Source organism: Heptranchias perlo, chromosome 32 (genome assembly GCF_035084215.1).
Source record: "Heptranchias perlo isolate sHepPer1 chromosome 32, sHepPer1.hap1, whole genome shotgun sequence".
Classification (NCBI taxonomy): domain Eukaryota; kingdom Metazoa; phylum Chordata; class Chondrichthyes; order Hexanchiformes; family Hexanchidae; genus Heptranchias; species Heptranchias perlo.
Window position 1 is genome coordinate 8,687,819 of NC_090356.1, and position 18,808 is coordinate 8,706,626.

Sequence of the window (18,808 nt, forward strand, 5' to 3'; positions counted from 1 at the left end):
ATTTACTCTCTGACCTCTTTCAGTCAGGAGCCACCTGGTAGCCCCAAAAGATTAGGTCCATCTGCCCATCTATCTGGAGGACTGGGACATATGTTGGCAGCAGTTTACCAAGTGACCATAGAGTAGGAAAATCAATTACTGAATAACCATTTCAACAGACTACATGAACAACCCAACACACTTTTTTCTCTCCACCTGCCGTCTTTCAGCTTTACGCTCATGGCAGGCATAGAATCCAGTCCTTTCCATCATAAAAGCATCTCTATTCACACAGTTGATAGCAGCCTTGAAGAGGGAGGAGACAACCATCATCTATTTCCTCAAGGTATTCCACCTGAAAGGCTAGCCCAACTCACTGCAACCAGTGTTGGTGACCTTGAGAGTCGGTCAGTACCATGGGTTTCAACCTGTGACTGTCTGGGCAGTGAAGCCCATGCTGTTATTCCCAAACTATCAGATCAGCCGCCTCATCTAAAGCCCTTCGTGCTTCAAGAAATTCTAAAGTAATATAGCAAAAGAGTGGAGCACAGAACCAATTTGTCTGCAGGATGGGAACGTGTGATACTGAAAATGGGACCAGACCAAGGTCGCCAACCAGAGTCTCCAGGAATTAAAGATTAATCTCCTGGACACTGCTGTGAGCAAAAACCCAGGAGAAAAATCATAACGGCATTAAAACCTGTGGGGTTTTTTTTATTTTCTTTGAAGACTTTTGTTTATTAGTTGTAAAAATATTGGGGATGGGTTTAAAAAAAAGGCTGTTTGATTGACAGTCAAGAATCATACAATCAAGTGATGAAGTCCGTTCGTTTCCCAACTGGTGAAGGAAGACGGTGAGGATGAATGTGTCGGGCAACCAATGGTGGGAGTGTGGGAGTCGGGGCGGTCAGAGGAGGGAGGTGATGTGATGAAACCTCCAGGAATATGCCCAACCAGAGTTGGCAACCCTAGATCAGACAGGATAGCATTCAAAGACAAAATGCACTGATGAGCAGAAAGAGAAAATACTCATCGGAGTCTGTCTCCGTTAGGGATGAATGTCGGCTGGGTGCTGACCACTGTTTACCATTACCAAGTATTCAAGAGTGTGACAGCATTGTGCTCCATCTCTTGATTTCTCCCCACATCCTAAGATAGGATTCTTTTCTTGTTCACTTCATAAAGACAATAGGCTGGGTGAATCCAGTTAGGATTCGAAGCTAGGACGCTGGGAGTGAGGCACTCAATCTAATCTGACACTCCATGTGGAACATTATTATGTATATTAATAAATAACTTGATTATATCCTTTTGAATAACCTTAGTCAGATAACTAGAGTGGGAAGGAACGGAAATGGCAACAACCACTGGGAATGGAATCATTAGAAGCCTAAAAGACAAGTTTGCATTCGTGAAAAATGGACAGAATAGAGCCGAGAATTATTACACTACAGGATTTTGCACTGCAAAACTGGCGAGGTTAGATTTCCAACCCATTTCTTTCTAGTACAAAATTTCTTATACAAAATGCAAAAAGTAAATTGTGGAAATAAAATTAACAGCTATTAACACTTTTATTTTTTAAAAATTCAGGTACGGATTTGAATAACTATATTTTCGACTTACCACAAGGACCCTTGTGTTTGATGTTGATGTGTTTTTTCAGAATACACGCCATGGCCTCTAATTCACACTGATTTCCATATGTATACTCATCGCTGCCGCAAACAGGCTCGTACACGTTCTGGCAGGTCTGCTGGCACTCACACACAGCTTTGTTATTCTTCACAATGCATTTGGACCCAAAATAACATTCAACGTTCAGGCAGGGGCTTATAGTGTTAAGGTCTGTTTGAAGAAATCAAGCAGGAGGTTATTTCAAGGTTTTATTTACGCATTGCCATTTGAAGTGGCTCGGTTTACAAGTGACCAATAATCAAAGCCTTCCAGCATTTTCTTCATCCATCCTGGCCTTCTACTCAAGAGTACAAGGACACCTCATCTACTCCAGATCTGTTCTCACACTTTAGGTCAGGGGGTGTCCAAGTTACAGCCCCCTTGGCAATCTGGCCCATGAAACCCAGGCAGCTCAGTTTCTTTTCCACTTATATTTCTTATTCATTGATTCATCCTGTTAGAATTTCAAGGGACTAGAGATTAGAAAAGGGTTGTTGCCTCATGGTGAATACATTCTAAGACAGAAGACCTGGATTTATTAGTGTCAACAACTTGCGATGACATAAATTGATGAAAACATGGATTTTAAAATTTACTTTGCCCCCTCGACTCTCCATGGCTCGCACCTAATTAGCCCATGACGTCAAAAAAATGCAGACACTCCTGTTTGAACTTTTGTTTACATGTTCCCAGGAGCGGTTTCCTAAACAGTTAAGTTATATTAAAGGGGCTATATCATCTGGAAAAGTTTATGCACGAGTCCAAACTAGATTTGTAAACCAGGCATACCTAATGATGTAATGTCACCAACAACCGTTTACTTACAGTGTTGTGAATTTTGCTGAAATTAAAGAACTGGAGCAGATACAACACTAGCTGCAATCCAAATGGCTCTCCAGTCACAATTGAGGTGACTTTTTAAGTGCTGACTGTTATACAACTGGCATAAAAACACCAATAAATTGCTGATTGACTGGGCTGCTGACTGGTGTAATATCTCATTTACATTATACCCCTGGTGCTGTACTGCAAGCTCAGCATTCAAACATCTGCAAATTCAGGAACTATACTCTACACTGCAGGTCTTTACGATGAGACATGACTACGAAACAAGACAGGTGACTCCAGGCTGCTCTCATGCAGCGCTTTCTCCATCTACTGCCTTTGTTCCTGCCACACTAAATTTAAAATAAAAGTTAAAGTTTTTTTTTTCTCTTTAGCTTATTTCAACTTAAGTATAATAAACTGGGGGGCAGTCAGCTAAGGCGGGGAAAATACAATGTGAGGGAGGGTGACTGGGACACTGTCAATTTGGTAGTGGAATCGATCTTCCTATTTACACCAGTCAGCTCCCATGTACCTCTGAACTGTCCCAAGCTTGACTCTACCTCTTCAGGCGTATCTCGTGGACTGGGAGCCAACTCAGGAAGAGCCAATTCAGGATGTCAACAGTGCAAATGGGAGCCAAATTTCCACTTACTTCACCTCCCATTCGCTAATACAAATAGGCCAAACAGATTAATCAGGCAATGCCAATCTCCCTCTGAAAAATACCACAAGAAATAAGGCACAGCTCAGTGTTTGGGGATGAGAGGGCGAAATGCAGCAAAATATACTTCTCACAAACAGCTGTCGGGGGGGGGGGGGGGGGAAAGAGAGTGGGGGGAGAAACAGAACCTAGAAACCTTTTGCTTAAATCTCTGCCTGTGCCCCTCTTGCTCTCCTGAAAGTTCAAATTCACAATACGGATGATTCCAGGGTACTGGAAGGCCCCACTGCCCCATGCACATGGGCATTATTCACCTATAACCTTAGACAGAAGATGCCAACTGGCTATTTGACTGTGGCAGGCATCATTGTCACACCTGATTTTGTTCTCAATGGACACCACTCACTCACACTCACTCAGAGGACTTGCAGGGGTCACTGGAAGAACCATAGTGGATTGTTTCTCTCCCTAGCCCAGGAGCACTGAGGCCAATTGTGGTGCCTCAAATCGCTGCCCCAACTGAGTTTGTTATTTTTTTCAAGACAGAGGATGTGGAAACCATCCAGGAAAGCTGGGACTGATCAAAAGTGCTGACTGATTTTGATCCATTAAAACACCCTTTCAGGACTGAAAAGGTTTGGTTGTTGGAAAACAAAATTGGTTCTGCAGGTCTCATTAGAACATCAGGTTCATCTGCCCGAGCATCATTATTGCCTACAGTTGGAGTCTTAGAACAGCTGTAATACCTCACAGCTGCATGGGCAAACTTTTGGTAAAATGTGAGAATAGAGCCCAGTTCAAAATTTCCGTCGTTCAGACTTCATGAAAGAGCAACATTTTTAAACCAGTTACATGGCTCTGATTCTATTTTGATGTCAACAGTGCAACAGTCACAACTCACAGTCAAAATGCCAACTCAGCGGTAAGGAGAAAGCAATTGTGGCATTGGTTGGGCTAACGCAGAATAACGGACCAGAGTGCCCCCCATCATAATTACTGTGACATCTCAGATGGTTATTAAAACGGCTTGTGTCACAAATACTCTCACTTTAGTGACCATCAATAGTAATCGATAGTGCTGCAGGCAGGGCAGCACTTTTGAAAAATCCGCAATAATCTTGTTGAGTTTCTCCATTACTACTTCATAAGGGAGCTGGGGATAGTTTCGAAATCACATGTGGCCTTTCCAATGCTGCTGCTAAACTGTGCAATCATTTGTTGACATCACCAGAACTTGATTATAGGTTCAACAAGTCTCTCTCTTGCCATTTAAATCCCATTGAAATCAATTCAGACTGAAGTACACTAGATCAGTGTTTCTGACTGAGCTTTCAGTAGTGCAGTGAAATTGCTGATGTGTAGAAACAATGCTGGGTTTAAAAGAACACTGTGATAACTGAACGTACTGAAGGATAACTCCTGCAGCTAATCTAATCTTCCACTTGTGAATTAAGAGGGAGAATAACATTAAATTCTAATATGCCTATCTGTTTAAAGGGCTCTAAACAAACCTCGTGCTCTTCTGCACTGAACTGGTTGTAAACTGCGATACAAGCTACAGTATTTAGAATAAATAAGGCCAGGGAACAACTTCTTTAGAAAGATGTGAACATCTGGATTGTACTGCTGGCCTCATTACACAAGAGCCAAGTGCAAACACAGAATGTGGAGAGGCCACTTACCCTGCTGCTTTCCACGGATCAGGTGCGATTCGCAGCTCTGTGGTCTTAGCCCGACACATTTAGTCTCCTGAGGAAGGTGAGTGTAATCTCCTCCTCCCTAAGCCCAGATGTAATCAATCGAACAAGACCAATGTTGCTCAACCCAAACTGGTTGCTTCCCACAAGCGATACTCCAAAGCCCCAAATGGACCAAGATGTCCATGTGCAGCATTTAATTATCTGCACGCACACATATCCCTCTTCTACTGCATTCTGCACCACATATGCACCCAGATCCTTTCTGAACGAGTTAAATGAATTGTAGGTGTTAACAGCTTTTGATAGGGGGAGATTAGTTTGACCAATTTTACACTGTTTCTAGATCAACAACTGTAGTCATAGGCTCTTACAGCGCAGAAGGAGGTCCATCATGCCTGATCCAGCTCTTTGAAAGAGCTATCCCATTCTCGGCTCTTTTCCCATAGCCCTGCAACTTTCTTGCCTTCAAGTATTTATCAATTCTCTTTTGAAAGTTATTACTGAATCTGATTCCAGATCAGAACAATTCACAGTGTAAAAAAATTTTTCCTCATCTCTCCTCTGGCTCTTTTGCCAATTACCTTCAATCTGTGTCTTCTGGTTACCGACCATCCCCGTCACTGGAAACAGTTTCTCCTTATTTACTTATAGTCCTCAAAGGGTTAAACAAAGCCTTGCTAGACCATCGACTTTCTCGGTTGATGTTAAGGGGCAAGCTAACGTGACAAGCAGCCAGTTCTTTAAAAACATCTCCTCTCATCCCCCACCACTCCCCTCCCCTCACTTACGATCCCGACTGTGCGAGCAGTCTCAAGGCCATCAGAGCACCAGCAGGCGTCTCCAACACATATGGAAACACTCGCCAAATGATGCAGGGAGAAATAATTCAGCTCAGCAAGCCACAAACCCTGGTGTTAATGCTCAGACTGCGTGTGCACTGGAAGAATGAAGATCACCACCAAAAACCCGAAAGAGTAAGAAAGCTGGGTAGTCGAGCACACTGTAAAGCGATGCTCCATAATAATAATAAAGATCGATACGTACACATGTGAGGCACGCAGATCCCACACACGCAAAGCAGCAAAACAACTGGGTGTTAAAAGAATCCTCTCGGTTACAATAATTTTCTGCCCTTTTTCTCCTACTGCCCCTTCTCCCTTCCTCTCCTGACAGCACTGGTTTATACTGGGTTCCATCCCTCTCGTACTATATATACACAAATGGTCATTCTTCATGCATGAGGCTGCTTGACCGTGGGGGTTATCACAGCCAAGACCCATCACATCATCAATCAGCATCCATGCACAAGCACTCAAAAGACAGCTGGGGGTGAATTGGACAAGGGCGGGGATGCAAAACAGGCAGATTTGCTTTTGCCACCTGTGAAAGGACACGCTCGATATCGTTCTATTGAAGTCGATGCAACTGAATGTGGGTGGGGCGTATAAAGGACGGCCAATACGATACCGCCTGTTTTGATACCCACCCATGTCCAATTTGACCCCTCTTGCGTTTATATACCACCATTAACACAGGAAACATCTCAAGATGCTTTACAGGTGATGGTGTGGGAGGAGGGAGATGCAAGGATAAATATGAAATAGATAAAAAGGATAAAGGAGCAGAGGCTGAGCTATGGTAGGAGAGTTGGGAGAGGTGACCAAAAGCTCAGTCAAAGGGGTGCGTTTCGAGGAGACTTTTAAAGGTGAAGAGATGAAAGGCTTTAAGAGAGTGAGTTCCAGAGATTAGTGGCCAAAGCAGCTCAAGCTTTACCGTCCATGGTGGGGTGAAAGGAAGAGAGGGTGCACGGGAGGCCAGGGGTGGGGGACTGAAGGCTGGGGGAGATTGTCAATAAAGGGTGGGACAAGACTTTGGAGGGATTTGAAGACAAGAACCAAGAATTTAAATTCAATGCACCTGGGATGCGTGGAGCCATCGTTGGTCGGTGAGGATCAGGTGGCGGGCGAGCTGGGCTGGATGTGAACGCCCGAGCTTTGAACAGCACCATGTTTCTAGAGAGTGAGGGCTGACCTGGAGGACACTGGAGTCTTAGCTTCAGCAGGGGTCAGTGATCAGGAACAGACACCATGGCTGGTATTTTTCTCCCTAGGTCTAGGGGTGCTGAAGCCATTTGTAGCACCTTCCCCCCTCCCCCAATAATTTTCAGTCTAGTCTTCGAAGTAAGATTTGGTTCTTCGTGACATATCGTCAAAATTGGCATGATGAAGAATTTTAGGGATCAAGGCATCTGGATGTCTTAGGATCTGGAATGCGCTGCCTGAAAGGGCGGTGAAAGCAGATTCAATAGTAACTTTCAAAGGGAATTGGATAAATATTTGAAAAGGTAACATTTTCAGGGCTATGGGGAAAGGGACTAATTGGATAGTTCTTTCAAAGAGCCGCCACAGGCACGATGGGCCGAGTGGTTTCCTTCTGTGCTGTATTTTCTATCCTGGAGATGTGGATAATGTTATTTTAAATTAAAGTGTTGATGATGGCAGTCTGGTAATTGGCTTCACTCATTGCCTGTTAAGGATGAAACAAAAGATAAAATAGTTTCCTTATATAAATTAAGGGAGCAGCTTCTGGGCGAGGTCAGGAACGATTCTGAAGACCCCTTGTTTCTGTGGTGAAGCTTCTTGTGAGACAGGTCTCCATTTTCTACAGGCTAATTCCCCAATCGGGCGTTACAACGCAGGGAGCATTGGCAGGGAAATCACGGGCCTGCAGGTTTTCCAAGGTTACTGAAGGTCAGATTCAGTGAGAGAGGTGATTGAGAGTCAATCACCTCTGAAACAGAACCTTATCACATTATAGGGCCTTGCTGTGAATTTGAGTTACAACCAATCGCATCCGCCCAAGGGTAAAAGGTTGCAGCACCTTGGACAGTCACTTCGTAAAATGAAATTGTATTTGTTGAAGTAAAAAAAAATGCGCACTACAAACTGAAAAATCAGATGTTGACAGGTGTCAGAACCCGTCCCACTATAACTGTGAACCTGATACCTAGTAAGCAGTTAAATCACAAGGGTTTCTGCTCATTAACCCAGTAAGTACAGAATGTACGGGTTTCAAAATACCCACACCATGTAGCATGGACAGAGATTATTTCCCGAAGCTTCTAATGATGAATGTGACGGGGGGTAAAATTTGAACAGTCCAGACTGAGGAGTGCCTTGATGCTTTTTTTACTGAGAGGGTGTGGGATGGGGGAAATAAAGGGAGAGAGGAGATATCGCAGGGCAAACTACATGCACATAAAGATTACTGAAGGGAAGTACAAGACTAATGGGCAAATCACGCTGCGGTTTATCACTAATGAATGCAGTAACGCCTTCAGACTTCTGGTATGTTAATGAGCCAGCTAACTCTTTCAAAAAATAAACCAGTTAATGCCTTGGTTACAAGTGGATAAAAGAATTTCATACTAAAGCATGTATGCTTACATGTCTTAACTAATGATCGCTAAAACTCTTCTTGATGTCAATTCTGACGATATATCGTATCACAAAAATCTGATTCATACTTAGAAACTGGACTGAAAATTAATACACTTGTTACTAATCACAGATTAGCAGCAAGAGGGTTGAGTTGGGGGGTTGGGGAGAGATCTTTAGGGGCTGACAGCTTCCTTTTGGAGATTGAAGAACAATATCCTCAAAAGGTTACATCATTTTTGTGTCTTTAGGATTTTGGACATCACGTAGAATTAATAAGGACCCCAGGTAGCCTGAGACAGGGACATTTACAAGTGAAGCACATTTACAATGTTCAGTCTATTTTTCAATGCAAATGCCAGCAGTAGTTGCAGTAGTTAAATGAGATGATGAGGATAGATTGATGAAATTGAACACATTTTAACTGTATACAAAGGATGACCGTGTTCTGCTTTGTGAATAAGTACATTTTGCTCCAGTTAAGTATTCAGCAGCCCCCACCCACTGTAGGTCAGTAATTGCTTTACCTTGGAACAATCGATGCACAGACATTACAATATGAAAGAAGCTGTCAAGACACTACAGGATGGAGCTAGCATCGTGTCTAATGAACATTTCGAATCCGATTTACTGTCAATCTGTCTGTGAGTCCCACTTTTTTTTTAAAAAACACCCTTTATGCAAACTTGCATAACATGCACACAGGACAGCTTGCAATCAGCACACCAGGCATCTGGGTAGCTGTTACATGCACAGTTTAAGAAGCTATGATTCATGAAAGACAAGTGTGGTCCATGCATGACAGAAAGAGGCACATACAGGAACACATACACACACACAGATACTGTAGGCCCAAATCGCCCACAACCAGCAGTTTGGGGGATTAATTTATCTCATCACTTTTTTAAACAAAACTGTACAGAATGACCGAATCATTTTGAGAATTGGCCTCGTCGCTACTTGGAACGCAAGGCTCAATGATTATTTGAAGCTGAGCATTAATCCCTCTGCTCCGGCCAATTTGCTGTCTAATTGGCACGGTCTGCTACTGAAACCCTCATCCACGCCTTTGTTATCTCTAGACTCAACTATTCCACACTTACACACACATTGGCAAGGTGTCACTGGATAGCAACCGGGAGCAGGAACTCTGGCTGCTATTTCCTCTTCCTTATCCCATGATGTGGAGATGCCGGTGATGGACTGGGGTTGACAATTGTAAACAATTTTACAACACCAAGTTATAGTCCAGCAATTTTATTTTAAATTCACAAGCTTTCGGAGATTTTCTCCTTCCTCAGGCAAATGTTATCCCATGCATAGCAGACAGCAATTTAGCACCTCAACTGCTGCTTCTAGCTGAGATCAGATAACTCAGTGCAGGCGGGAGATCCAGTCTGACACCTTCTACCTTATATGGCTCAATACCACAACAAGCAATGTCTTAACTGATCGGCCATTATGGGAGCCAAATCGTTAGGTTACAAACTATACAGAAATAAAATTAAAACCTGAAACCTGAATTTGTTTATTTCCTCACAAAATCCCATCTATCATTATTCTCGGCTGCATCAAAAAAAAAACATTCCTCGTGACTGGCATTTTATGACGAGCTGACAGGAAGGAATCTGCCATCGAGGTGGATCAGACATTACTGCTTTCCCCTGAAGTACAAAGTGCTCCATCTAGTTGCATGGATCGACACGCACGCTTCTGAAGCTCAGCCAAGGACTGGATTGGAACTGGAGCCCTCCAATTAGGACGAGGCTCTATCGTCAGGGTAGCTTAAATATTCTCTTGCCCAGTTTGATACCAATCGAGTCCTCAATTTATGACAGTGGGGTTTCATGTCGCCATCTGTCGAACTGCTGTGCCACAAACTTCATGCATAACACCAAGAGCACGAGAAATATTATCTGAACAGAAATGAATTCACTGAAACGTTTAATGATCAGATATATTCAGTAATGCAGCCGTCCATTCCTATCCCATGCAAATTGACTGTTGTCAGAAGGTCTTTTAAAGATCAACTTAGCCCTTACACTTGTCTGAATATACGCAAAGGATTTCGTCATTTTTTAATATAATTGTGGTTTAAAAGGGGCATAGTCTTTGTTAATTTTTAACAATTCATTCTTGGGATGTGACCGATGCTGTCAAGATCCATTTATTGCCCTTGAGAAGGTGGTGGCGGGCCTCCTTCTCGAACCGCTGCAGTCCATGCGGTGAAGGTGTTCCCACGGTGCTGTTAGGTAGGGAGTCCCTAGATTTTGACCCAGCGTCGATGAAGGAACGGCGATATATTTCCAAGTCGGGATGGTGTGTGACTTGGGAGGGGAACTCGGAGGTGATGGTGTTCCCAAGCACCTGCAGGCATTGTCTTTCTAGTTGGTGGAGGTAAATGTTAGACAAACGAATCCGTCAAAGACTGGAACCTGATTATGTATTTATCAGATCGTGTCACAAATACATGACTGTTCGGAAAACCACACACAACCATCTGAGTTGGTGTTCCCTCTCACTCACCAACTCAACAAATCCAAACAGGCAGGACTTTCCCCCCTCCCCGCCCCCATATCTTGCAACGTGCCAATTTTAGGAGGAAAATATTTTGAAACCAGGATCTTTTTGGAACTACAGTATCAGAAAAGGTACAAGCAATGCATTCTGAACAAAAAGAGCCCTCCAACCTTATAGAAGCTCTCTAGCTCCTTGTCAGCAGAAAGCAGGAGACAGAACATATCGAGAGCTTGGGGATGTATTATTTGAAAGATCCAAAACAAAAAATACACAATCTTAGAAACATTATAATTCATTAAAAGCAATCAAGAGCTCTTTTTTTTTTTAAAAACTGTCCTTTCTATATATTAAAAAAAAAGGGTGGGGGGAACTGAGGGCAGCATTTGAAACGATAAGCTCCTTTCCTGTAAGTATTTTTTTTTGTTGCATTCTTAAGAGCAAATCCTTCAGGGTCGGGAAAAACCTGACCTTTCCCCTCACTTGACAACTTCTCCTGACCCTGGTCCAGCAGGGCCACATTCAAGGTCCGAAGAGCCCCTCACAGATAAGGTCAGAGGTCGAACTCGCAGAGACAGTGGCGCGCCGCTCCGACTGTGATTGGACAGTTTCCGAGACAAGACAAAAAGAGGTGATCGTCAGTGAGACACTGCATACGAGAAAACACATTTAAAAAAAAAGAACACACTTGAAAATGCAGCAAGGGAAACACGCTGATGGAACTGTGGCCTGGCACTACCAAATGTAATGGGCACGTAGAACGATGTTTTAATGTGACGTGATGGGAATGGATTCAGAGGAGAAATGGGAGAGTGGTGAACAGGAACTACATTGCAACATTAATCCTACTTCGCTTCTGTCGAATTGAAAAGACAACATTTAGGGACAAGGGAAAGGGTATTTTTTTTAAAGTCACAATGAAGCAATGCAAGTACGCAGCATTTTACAGAGGTCACGGCAACACAGAGCTTTACATCCCAGGCAAAACGTTCGGTTGCTCGGCAGAGGGGTCGCCACTGCTACTTACCGCATGGGCCCTCATATTTGACTGGAATGAGGGCTCTCTGCTGACACTCGGCTTGCTTGCGCTCACAGTCATTGTTGTAACTTTGGTTGTCCTGACCGCACACAGGCTTGTAGGCCCCGTCGCAAACGATGCGGTCACAGGAACAGCGGACGCTACCCCTTCGGTTGAGGCACACGGCGTTGAACTTACACTCATCTTGGCACTTGTCTGTAATCGAAACAGCGAGCAGATTTTAACGCTACAGTAGGAGACTCTGCGGTAGAGACCTGTGAGATGTTAGGACAGCAGAAGGTTGTACAGCTCGACAAAAAGTCACTTTAATAACGATTCCACCACCTGAAGGGATAATGCTAAATCTGTACAAATCATCGGTTAGGATAGTGTACTTAGTTTTGGGGTGCCTTACTTTAATTTAGGAAAGATGCCAAAGGGTGCAGAAGAGATTCACTAAGATATCAAGGATGAGAGGCTTTAGTATTGGGAAGAGACTGGGGAAACTGGGCTCTTTTCATTAGAACAAAGAAGGTTAAGGGGAGAGCTGATAAAGCGGTTCAAAATTCTGGAAGGTTTTTATAAAGTAAATTGGGAAAAACTGGTCAATTAGTTGGTAAGTAGAGGGCTTAAATTTAAGATGGATAGTCACTGAAGGGATAAGTTAGGGAATAAAATTACTCTGAGGGGACATGGAACAGCCTACCAGAAACAGTGGTGGAAACAGAATCCATAATAAAAGGAAAGTGGATAGATATATGAAAAAAAAACTTAGAAGGATATGGGGAAAGGGCAGGTGAATGGGACTAAGTGGATAACTCAGAATACGCACAAGCACAGTGGGCCAAATGGCTTCCAGCTGTGCTATGAAGTTCTATGATTCTATGAAGAGATCCTTATGATCTCAGAAACAGATGTGCATTTGTGACTCTCCGTTAGATTGCAGTAAGGAACAAAAGGATTTCAGGGTACCGCAGGGTGGTAGGGCGTAGGTTTCGTTCCTCCGACTCCAGCTCCACTGAGACAATGGGACAAGGCTAGGCATCTCCCTGTTGGGGTGGGTTCGTGGAATCAACGGGGAGTCGCTACCTGGCAGGTGCCAAGAATGGCAGTCTCTGAGCAGATTGCCACTGTGCTTACTTGGAAACCGCAGGTCCACAGCTCTGGGAGGGGGAGAGGAGGGAAATGTGGCATTTATATGGTGCCTTTGATGACCTCAGGATGTCCCAAAGTGCTTCACTGCCAATGAATATTTTGAAGTGTAGTCACTGTTGCAACGTATAGAAACTCAGCAGCCAATTTGCACACAGCAAGGTCCCACAAACAGCAATGAGACCAGACAATCTGTTTTTGCTGATGTTGGTTGAGGTCTAAATGTTGGACGGGGCAGAGGGAGAACTCCCCTGCTCTTCGTCGAATAATGACGTGGAATCATTTATGTCCACCTGAGGGCAGACAGGACTTCCGTTTCACATCTCCTCCTAAAGACGGCACCTCTGAAAGTGCAGCACTCCCCCAGTACTGCATTGAAGTATCATCCTGGATATGTGCTTAAGTCTCTGGAGTGGGGGTTTAAACCCATGACTTTCTGGCTCAGAAGCAAGAATGCAGCCACTGCACTAAGGCAAACACCCTTGTGAGCGGTGTATATCTTACAGGGGTCATTGTGAGGTGAGGCTCCCAGCACGAGGCCTCGCTAAGTGGGAGCAGGGGTCGCAGAATTGATCCAATAGTGTTATTGGCCCTGTCACCATCCCACGTTCCCAGCTAGTGCTCCACAATGAGAGACGGCAGGGGATTGGGATTAAAAAGATGACGGGTCCAGCAAAATGGTGCAGCTGTGTTCAATAGTGTAGCAGTTGTGGTACCGAACTCGCAACCCAGAGGTCCTGAGTTTAAAATCTCATCTCGGCACATCATGAAATTTAATCCAATAAATCTGGTACTTCGTGGGCTGGCATTATAGAAAAATTAACATGATAGCTGGTGGAACGCGGTAAAAACCCTACTGGTTCATTCATGCCCTTCAGGCACGGGAAGCCATCACCCCTAACTGGTCCGGCCGACACACGGCTCCAGTCCACTGCTGTGTAGGTGACTCTTAACGCCATCTGAAGCAGTCCAGCAAACCACTCAAGCTGTGAAGATTAGTGCTACAATGAGTGCAGCCCACTACCACCTTCTCAGGGACGGGCAATTAACATAGCCTTGCCACTATCATCCACAGCTCGAGAACAAATAAAATAAAACTTAATTCTGCACTTGGTCTCGTATCGCCTGAGGATAGGGGCCAGTGAGAAAAGAAACCGGTTGAGTTTTGTGCTCGCTGACCTACATTGGCTCCCAGTCCAGCTACGCCTTGATTTTAAATTCCTCATCCTTGTTTTCAAATCCCTCCATGGCCTCGCCCCCTCCCGATCTCTGTAACCTCCTCCAGCCCTACAACCCTCTGAGATCTCTGCGCTCCTCCAATTCTTGCCTCTTGCGCATCCCCGATTTTAATCGATCCACAATTGGCGGCCGTGCCTTCAGCTGGAATTCCCTCTCTAAACCTCTCCACCTCTCCTCCTTTAAGACGCTCCTTAAAACCTACCGCTTTGATTGTCCTAATATCTCCTTATGTGGCTCGGTGTCAAATTTTGCTTGATAACGTTCCTGTGAAGCGCCTACATTAAAGGCGCTATATAAATGCAAGTTGTTACATAAGAACATAAGAAATAGGAGCAGGAGTAGGCCAATCGGCCCCTCGAGCCTGCTCCGCCATTCAATAAGATCATGGCTGATCTGGTCCTAACCTCAAATCTAAAATCATGTCCAATTTCCTGCCCGCTCCCCATAACCCCTAATTCCCTTTACTTCTAGGAAACTGTCTATTTCTGTTTTAAACTTATTTAATGATGTAGCTTCCACAGCTTCCTGGGGCAGCAAATTCCACAGACCTACCACCCTCTGAGTGAAGAAGTTTCTCCTCATCTCAGTTTTGAAAGAGCAGCCCCTTATCCTAAGATTATGCCCCCTCGTTCTAGTTTCACCCATCCTTGGGAACATCTTTACCGCATCCACCCGATCAAGCCCCTTCACAATTTTATATGTTTCAATAAGATCGCCTCTCATTCTTCTGAACTCCAATGAGTAGAGTCCCAATCTACTCAACCTCTCCTCATACGTCCGCCCCCTCATCCCCGGGATTAACCGAGTGAACCTTCTTCGTACTGCCTCGAGAGCAAGTATGTCTTTTAAGTACGGACACCAAAACTGTATGCAGTATTCCAGGTGCGGTCTCACTAATACCTTATATAACTGCAGCAATACCTCCCTGTTTTTATATTCTATCCCCCTAGCAATAAAAGCCAACATTCCGTTGGCCTTCTTGATCACCTGCTGCACCTGCATACTAACCTTTTGATTTTCTTGCACTAGGACCCCCAGATCCCTTTGTACTGCAGTACTTTCCAGTTTCTCGCCATTGAGATAATAACTTGCTCTCCGATTTTTTCCTGCCAAAGTGCATAACCTCACATTTTCCAACATTGTATTGCATCTGCCAAATCTCCGCCCACTCACCCAGCCTGTCTATATCCCCTTGTAGGTTTTTTATGTCCTCCTCACTCTCTACTTTCCCTCCCATCTTTGTATCATCTGCAAACTGTTGTTGTTGGGGAGCATCCAGAGGGATTTTTTTTGAAGAAAAATTTGTAAATATGTTAAAATTAATCAGTAGATACAGCACTGAATACGTTTAGAATATCTGAACTTAAGAATTTGACTTCCACACAACAGAGCAGGTTTACAAAGACAATCTACGAGTTACAGTGTGTGACAACTGACCTCTAGCCTGACAGGGTCCTGAGCGAATTTTCTGAAGGTTAATGCCTTTGATGGCTCCTATTCTCTCCATGGTACACTTGTTGTTGTAGGTCTGCCCGTCGTCTGCACAGACCGGGTTGTTTTCCGTTGGGCAGCTTTCAGGTCTCGACAGCACCTCGGGTTTGCGAGCCCTCGGGTGTACGCGGCATGCCTTATTCAGGTCGTTCTGGGCATCTTTGCAAGGGTCTGAACACAAAGGAAGAAGAAGTGCAGTTACAGACCGGTGAGGATCCAAGCATTACTCCCCTATCTGCCTGTCAGTGTTTTTAATACCATATGCACTGAGGCACTGAAGCTTAACACCCATTTATCCAACAGCTGCAAACTCACAGTTATGTGGAATTACATAGAATTTTACAGCTCAGAAACAGGCCATTGGGCCCAACTGGTCTCGGCTCCACACGAGCCTCCTCTCACCCCTCTTCATCTAACCCAATCAGTATAACCTTTTATTCCTTTCTCCATCATGTACTTATCTAGCTTCCCCTTAAATACATCAATATTACAATTTAGCTTTCGAGGACAACACATTCCAGGCATATTTAAGGGGGGATTTTACGCTCCAAGCTGCCAGCTAGGAGCTTCACCCACTGGGAGTGCAAAGCAGAAATTCAGACATTCACCGCCTGCAATTTTCCAACTGTTCTTTTTCGGTTGGAAAAGCACGCACCCAAATTTCCGATTCGCGATACTGGCAGCACAAACTTGTAAAATTGTAAAAGACACATGATCCTCGCTCTCTGATAACTGCGGCATTGACTGCACGGTGAATCAGCACCAGTCAGTCATAACACTCAAATGCGTTTCTTAGAATCACCTTCATCCATCACTCCTCCTTACCGCAGAGTGTGGTTCTCAGCATTAGTGGTGGTCTTGGCTCTCGATTCATGCTGATTTGGTAGTTCTTAGCTGGCATAGTGTTGGTGTGCCATAACCAGCAACACTGGGCTAGCAACAGGAAAATATGCCAGGGCTCCATCAAGTTGCCAATTCTTCCCAGAGTCCATTTCCACGGGTGCCAGTCGCCCTCCAGAACCTCACTCCATCAGCCATTCTTCGCATGGGTGACTCAACAGCAAGCATTGGCAGGCTGTTCTTTTGTGCAGGGCAGTACAGCCAATTTGTGTGTATATATTGGGGTAAATTTTAACTTCCAGCCCAGAAGGGAGCAGGGGGTGGGGGGGAGGGAGCTTTCCGGGTGTGAAACCTGGAAGGAAAGTGGGCGGGTCGCGATCTGTGATCACAACCATATGATTGCACTTGTGGGTTTCGCACCCGGCAGCCAGCCCAATTGACGAGTTGGGGGGGGTAGTAGATCGGAGGATTGGGGGGGGGGGTTTGGGGAAGAGGTCGGGGGTGGCCAGGGAGATTGGGGGAGGAGAGCTGGAGGTAGGTGAGGGTCCACCATGGTGGTAGGGGGGGGGTGTGGGGCATTGGCCAGTCACTGGGGTCCTGTCGACCAGGTGAGCTTGTTGGGCCTGGATGAAGCACTCCTGCTCCTCCAGGCCCACAAGTAGTGTAATAAAGGCCCTCACCTCATGGATCCGGCCCTTCCTGCCTGCTTTCACCAGACGTGAATGGGAGGCGATGGGAAATCCATGCAGGTAAGGTTAAATTAATTTTAATGTTACAATCCACAAAATTTTGAGTACCTCAAGTATCTCAATGAAGTACACTGCCCTTTTAAGTATCGGCCTGCCAGCTTTAAGTGGAGGTGGGACTTCCTGGTATCTGCTCTTCACATGCAGACAAAACTGCCTGGGTTAAACCCAGAAGTGGCCGAGTTGGAGCCGGGATGCGGTCCCGCTCTGAAAATGGAGGATTTTTACTCCCCACCCGCTCCCAACCCACCCGTTCTTGGGGCTTAAAATTTACCCCATTATAACACCCACACACCACAGTAGGACACCAATGAGGGGCAAGGCTCTGGCCGATACTTCTCCTCGCTAGCCCAGGGCACTGAGGCCAAATGTAACTCCTTAGGAACAGCAGTAGCCCAGGCCATTCAGCCCCTCAGTCCTGCTCCACCATCCAATCTCTTCATGGCTGATCTGCACCTCAACTCCATTTTCCTGCCTTTGCTCCATATCCCTTAATACCCTCGCCTAACAAACATTTATTAATCTCACTTTTGAAATTTTCAATTGACTTACTATCCACAGCCTCTTGTGGGGTGGTGGGGTTGCTGGAGAGTTCCAGATTTCCACCATCCTTTGTGTGAAGAAATGCTTCCTGACATCACCCCTGAAAGGCATGGCTCTAATTTTAAGGTCATGCCCCCTTGTTCTGGACTCCCCCAACCAGAGGAAATAGTTTCTCCCTATCTGTCCTCTCAAATTCTTTAATCACCTTAAACACCTCATTTAGATCACCCCTTAATCTTCTATACTCAAGGGAATACAAGCCTAGTCTATGCAACCTGTCCTCAATTTAACCAGGGACTAACTTATTCCACCCAGTGGTCTAGTGACTTTTTTTTTCCCTCCGGTAACTTAAAGATTGTTCCTTCAGATTTGCTCCTCCTCACTCACCGCAGGGCCCGTCGGACTTTTTGTACACGTTCTTGTGGTCGTCGCAGGCGTATTTGTTGAGCTCACACTCGTTTTTGTAATCCTTGCCATCACTGCCGCAAACCACCCTCTCCACTTCCCTGCTGCACGTCGTGGGGCAGATGCATTTGGCCGACTGGCCATCGGACGACTGAATACAAGTGCTGCCGTATCCACAGGTCACCTCACTGCAGGGGTCCTTCAAACCTGAGATACAAAAGAAACAAGTGGCCTTTAAAGCAGGTACAGTCAAGCATCTCCTTTTGATTTGAGTTGCGCAGGTCATTGTATTGTTGGTTCTATTTAATTGGGTGCTTTCCAGCTCAATTTGGAGTGCAGTTATACTGCAGCTTCTGCATTGCTGCTAAGCAATACAGAAGTGACAGTGCAACTCAGAGCTCTATTGGACTCTGGAGCCAGTGGTACGAGACCTCTCTCTTACTCTGCTTGGGCTTGATGTCACATGGTGTAGAATTGCAGTGAAAGGTCAAGCTGGGCAGTGAAAGGTCAAGCTGGGCAGTGAAAGGTCAAGCTGGGCAGTGAAAGGTCAAGCTGGGTTTTAAAAATGGTCAGGG

The 18,808-nt window shown here is 45.0% G+C and overlaps 1 protein-coding gene across 2 annotated transcripts in view; it reads right to left on the reverse strand.

Moving 5' to 3' along the window:
* Nucleotides 1-18,808, reverse strand: part of agrn (agrin) — a 385,222-nt gene that overhangs the window by 101,702 nt on the left and 264,712 nt on the right. The window contains exons 5-8 of one of the 2 annotated variants that reach the window (XM_067970302.1): nucleotides 18,216-18,440; nucleotides 15,646-15,870; nucleotides 11,827-12,033; nucleotides 1,606-1,827 (exon numbers count right to left, since the gene is read on the reverse strand). In XM_067970302.1, the coding sequence (XP_067826403.1) occupies nucleotides 1,606-1,827; nucleotides 11,827-12,033; nucleotides 15,646-15,870; nucleotides 18,216-18,440 (879 nt within the window). The remainder of the gene's footprint in view (nucleotides 1-1,605; nucleotides 1,828-11,826; nucleotides 12,034-15,645; nucleotides 15,871-18,215; nucleotides 18,441-18,808) is intronic. The other variant, XM_067970303.1, reaches the window with a different exon arrangement.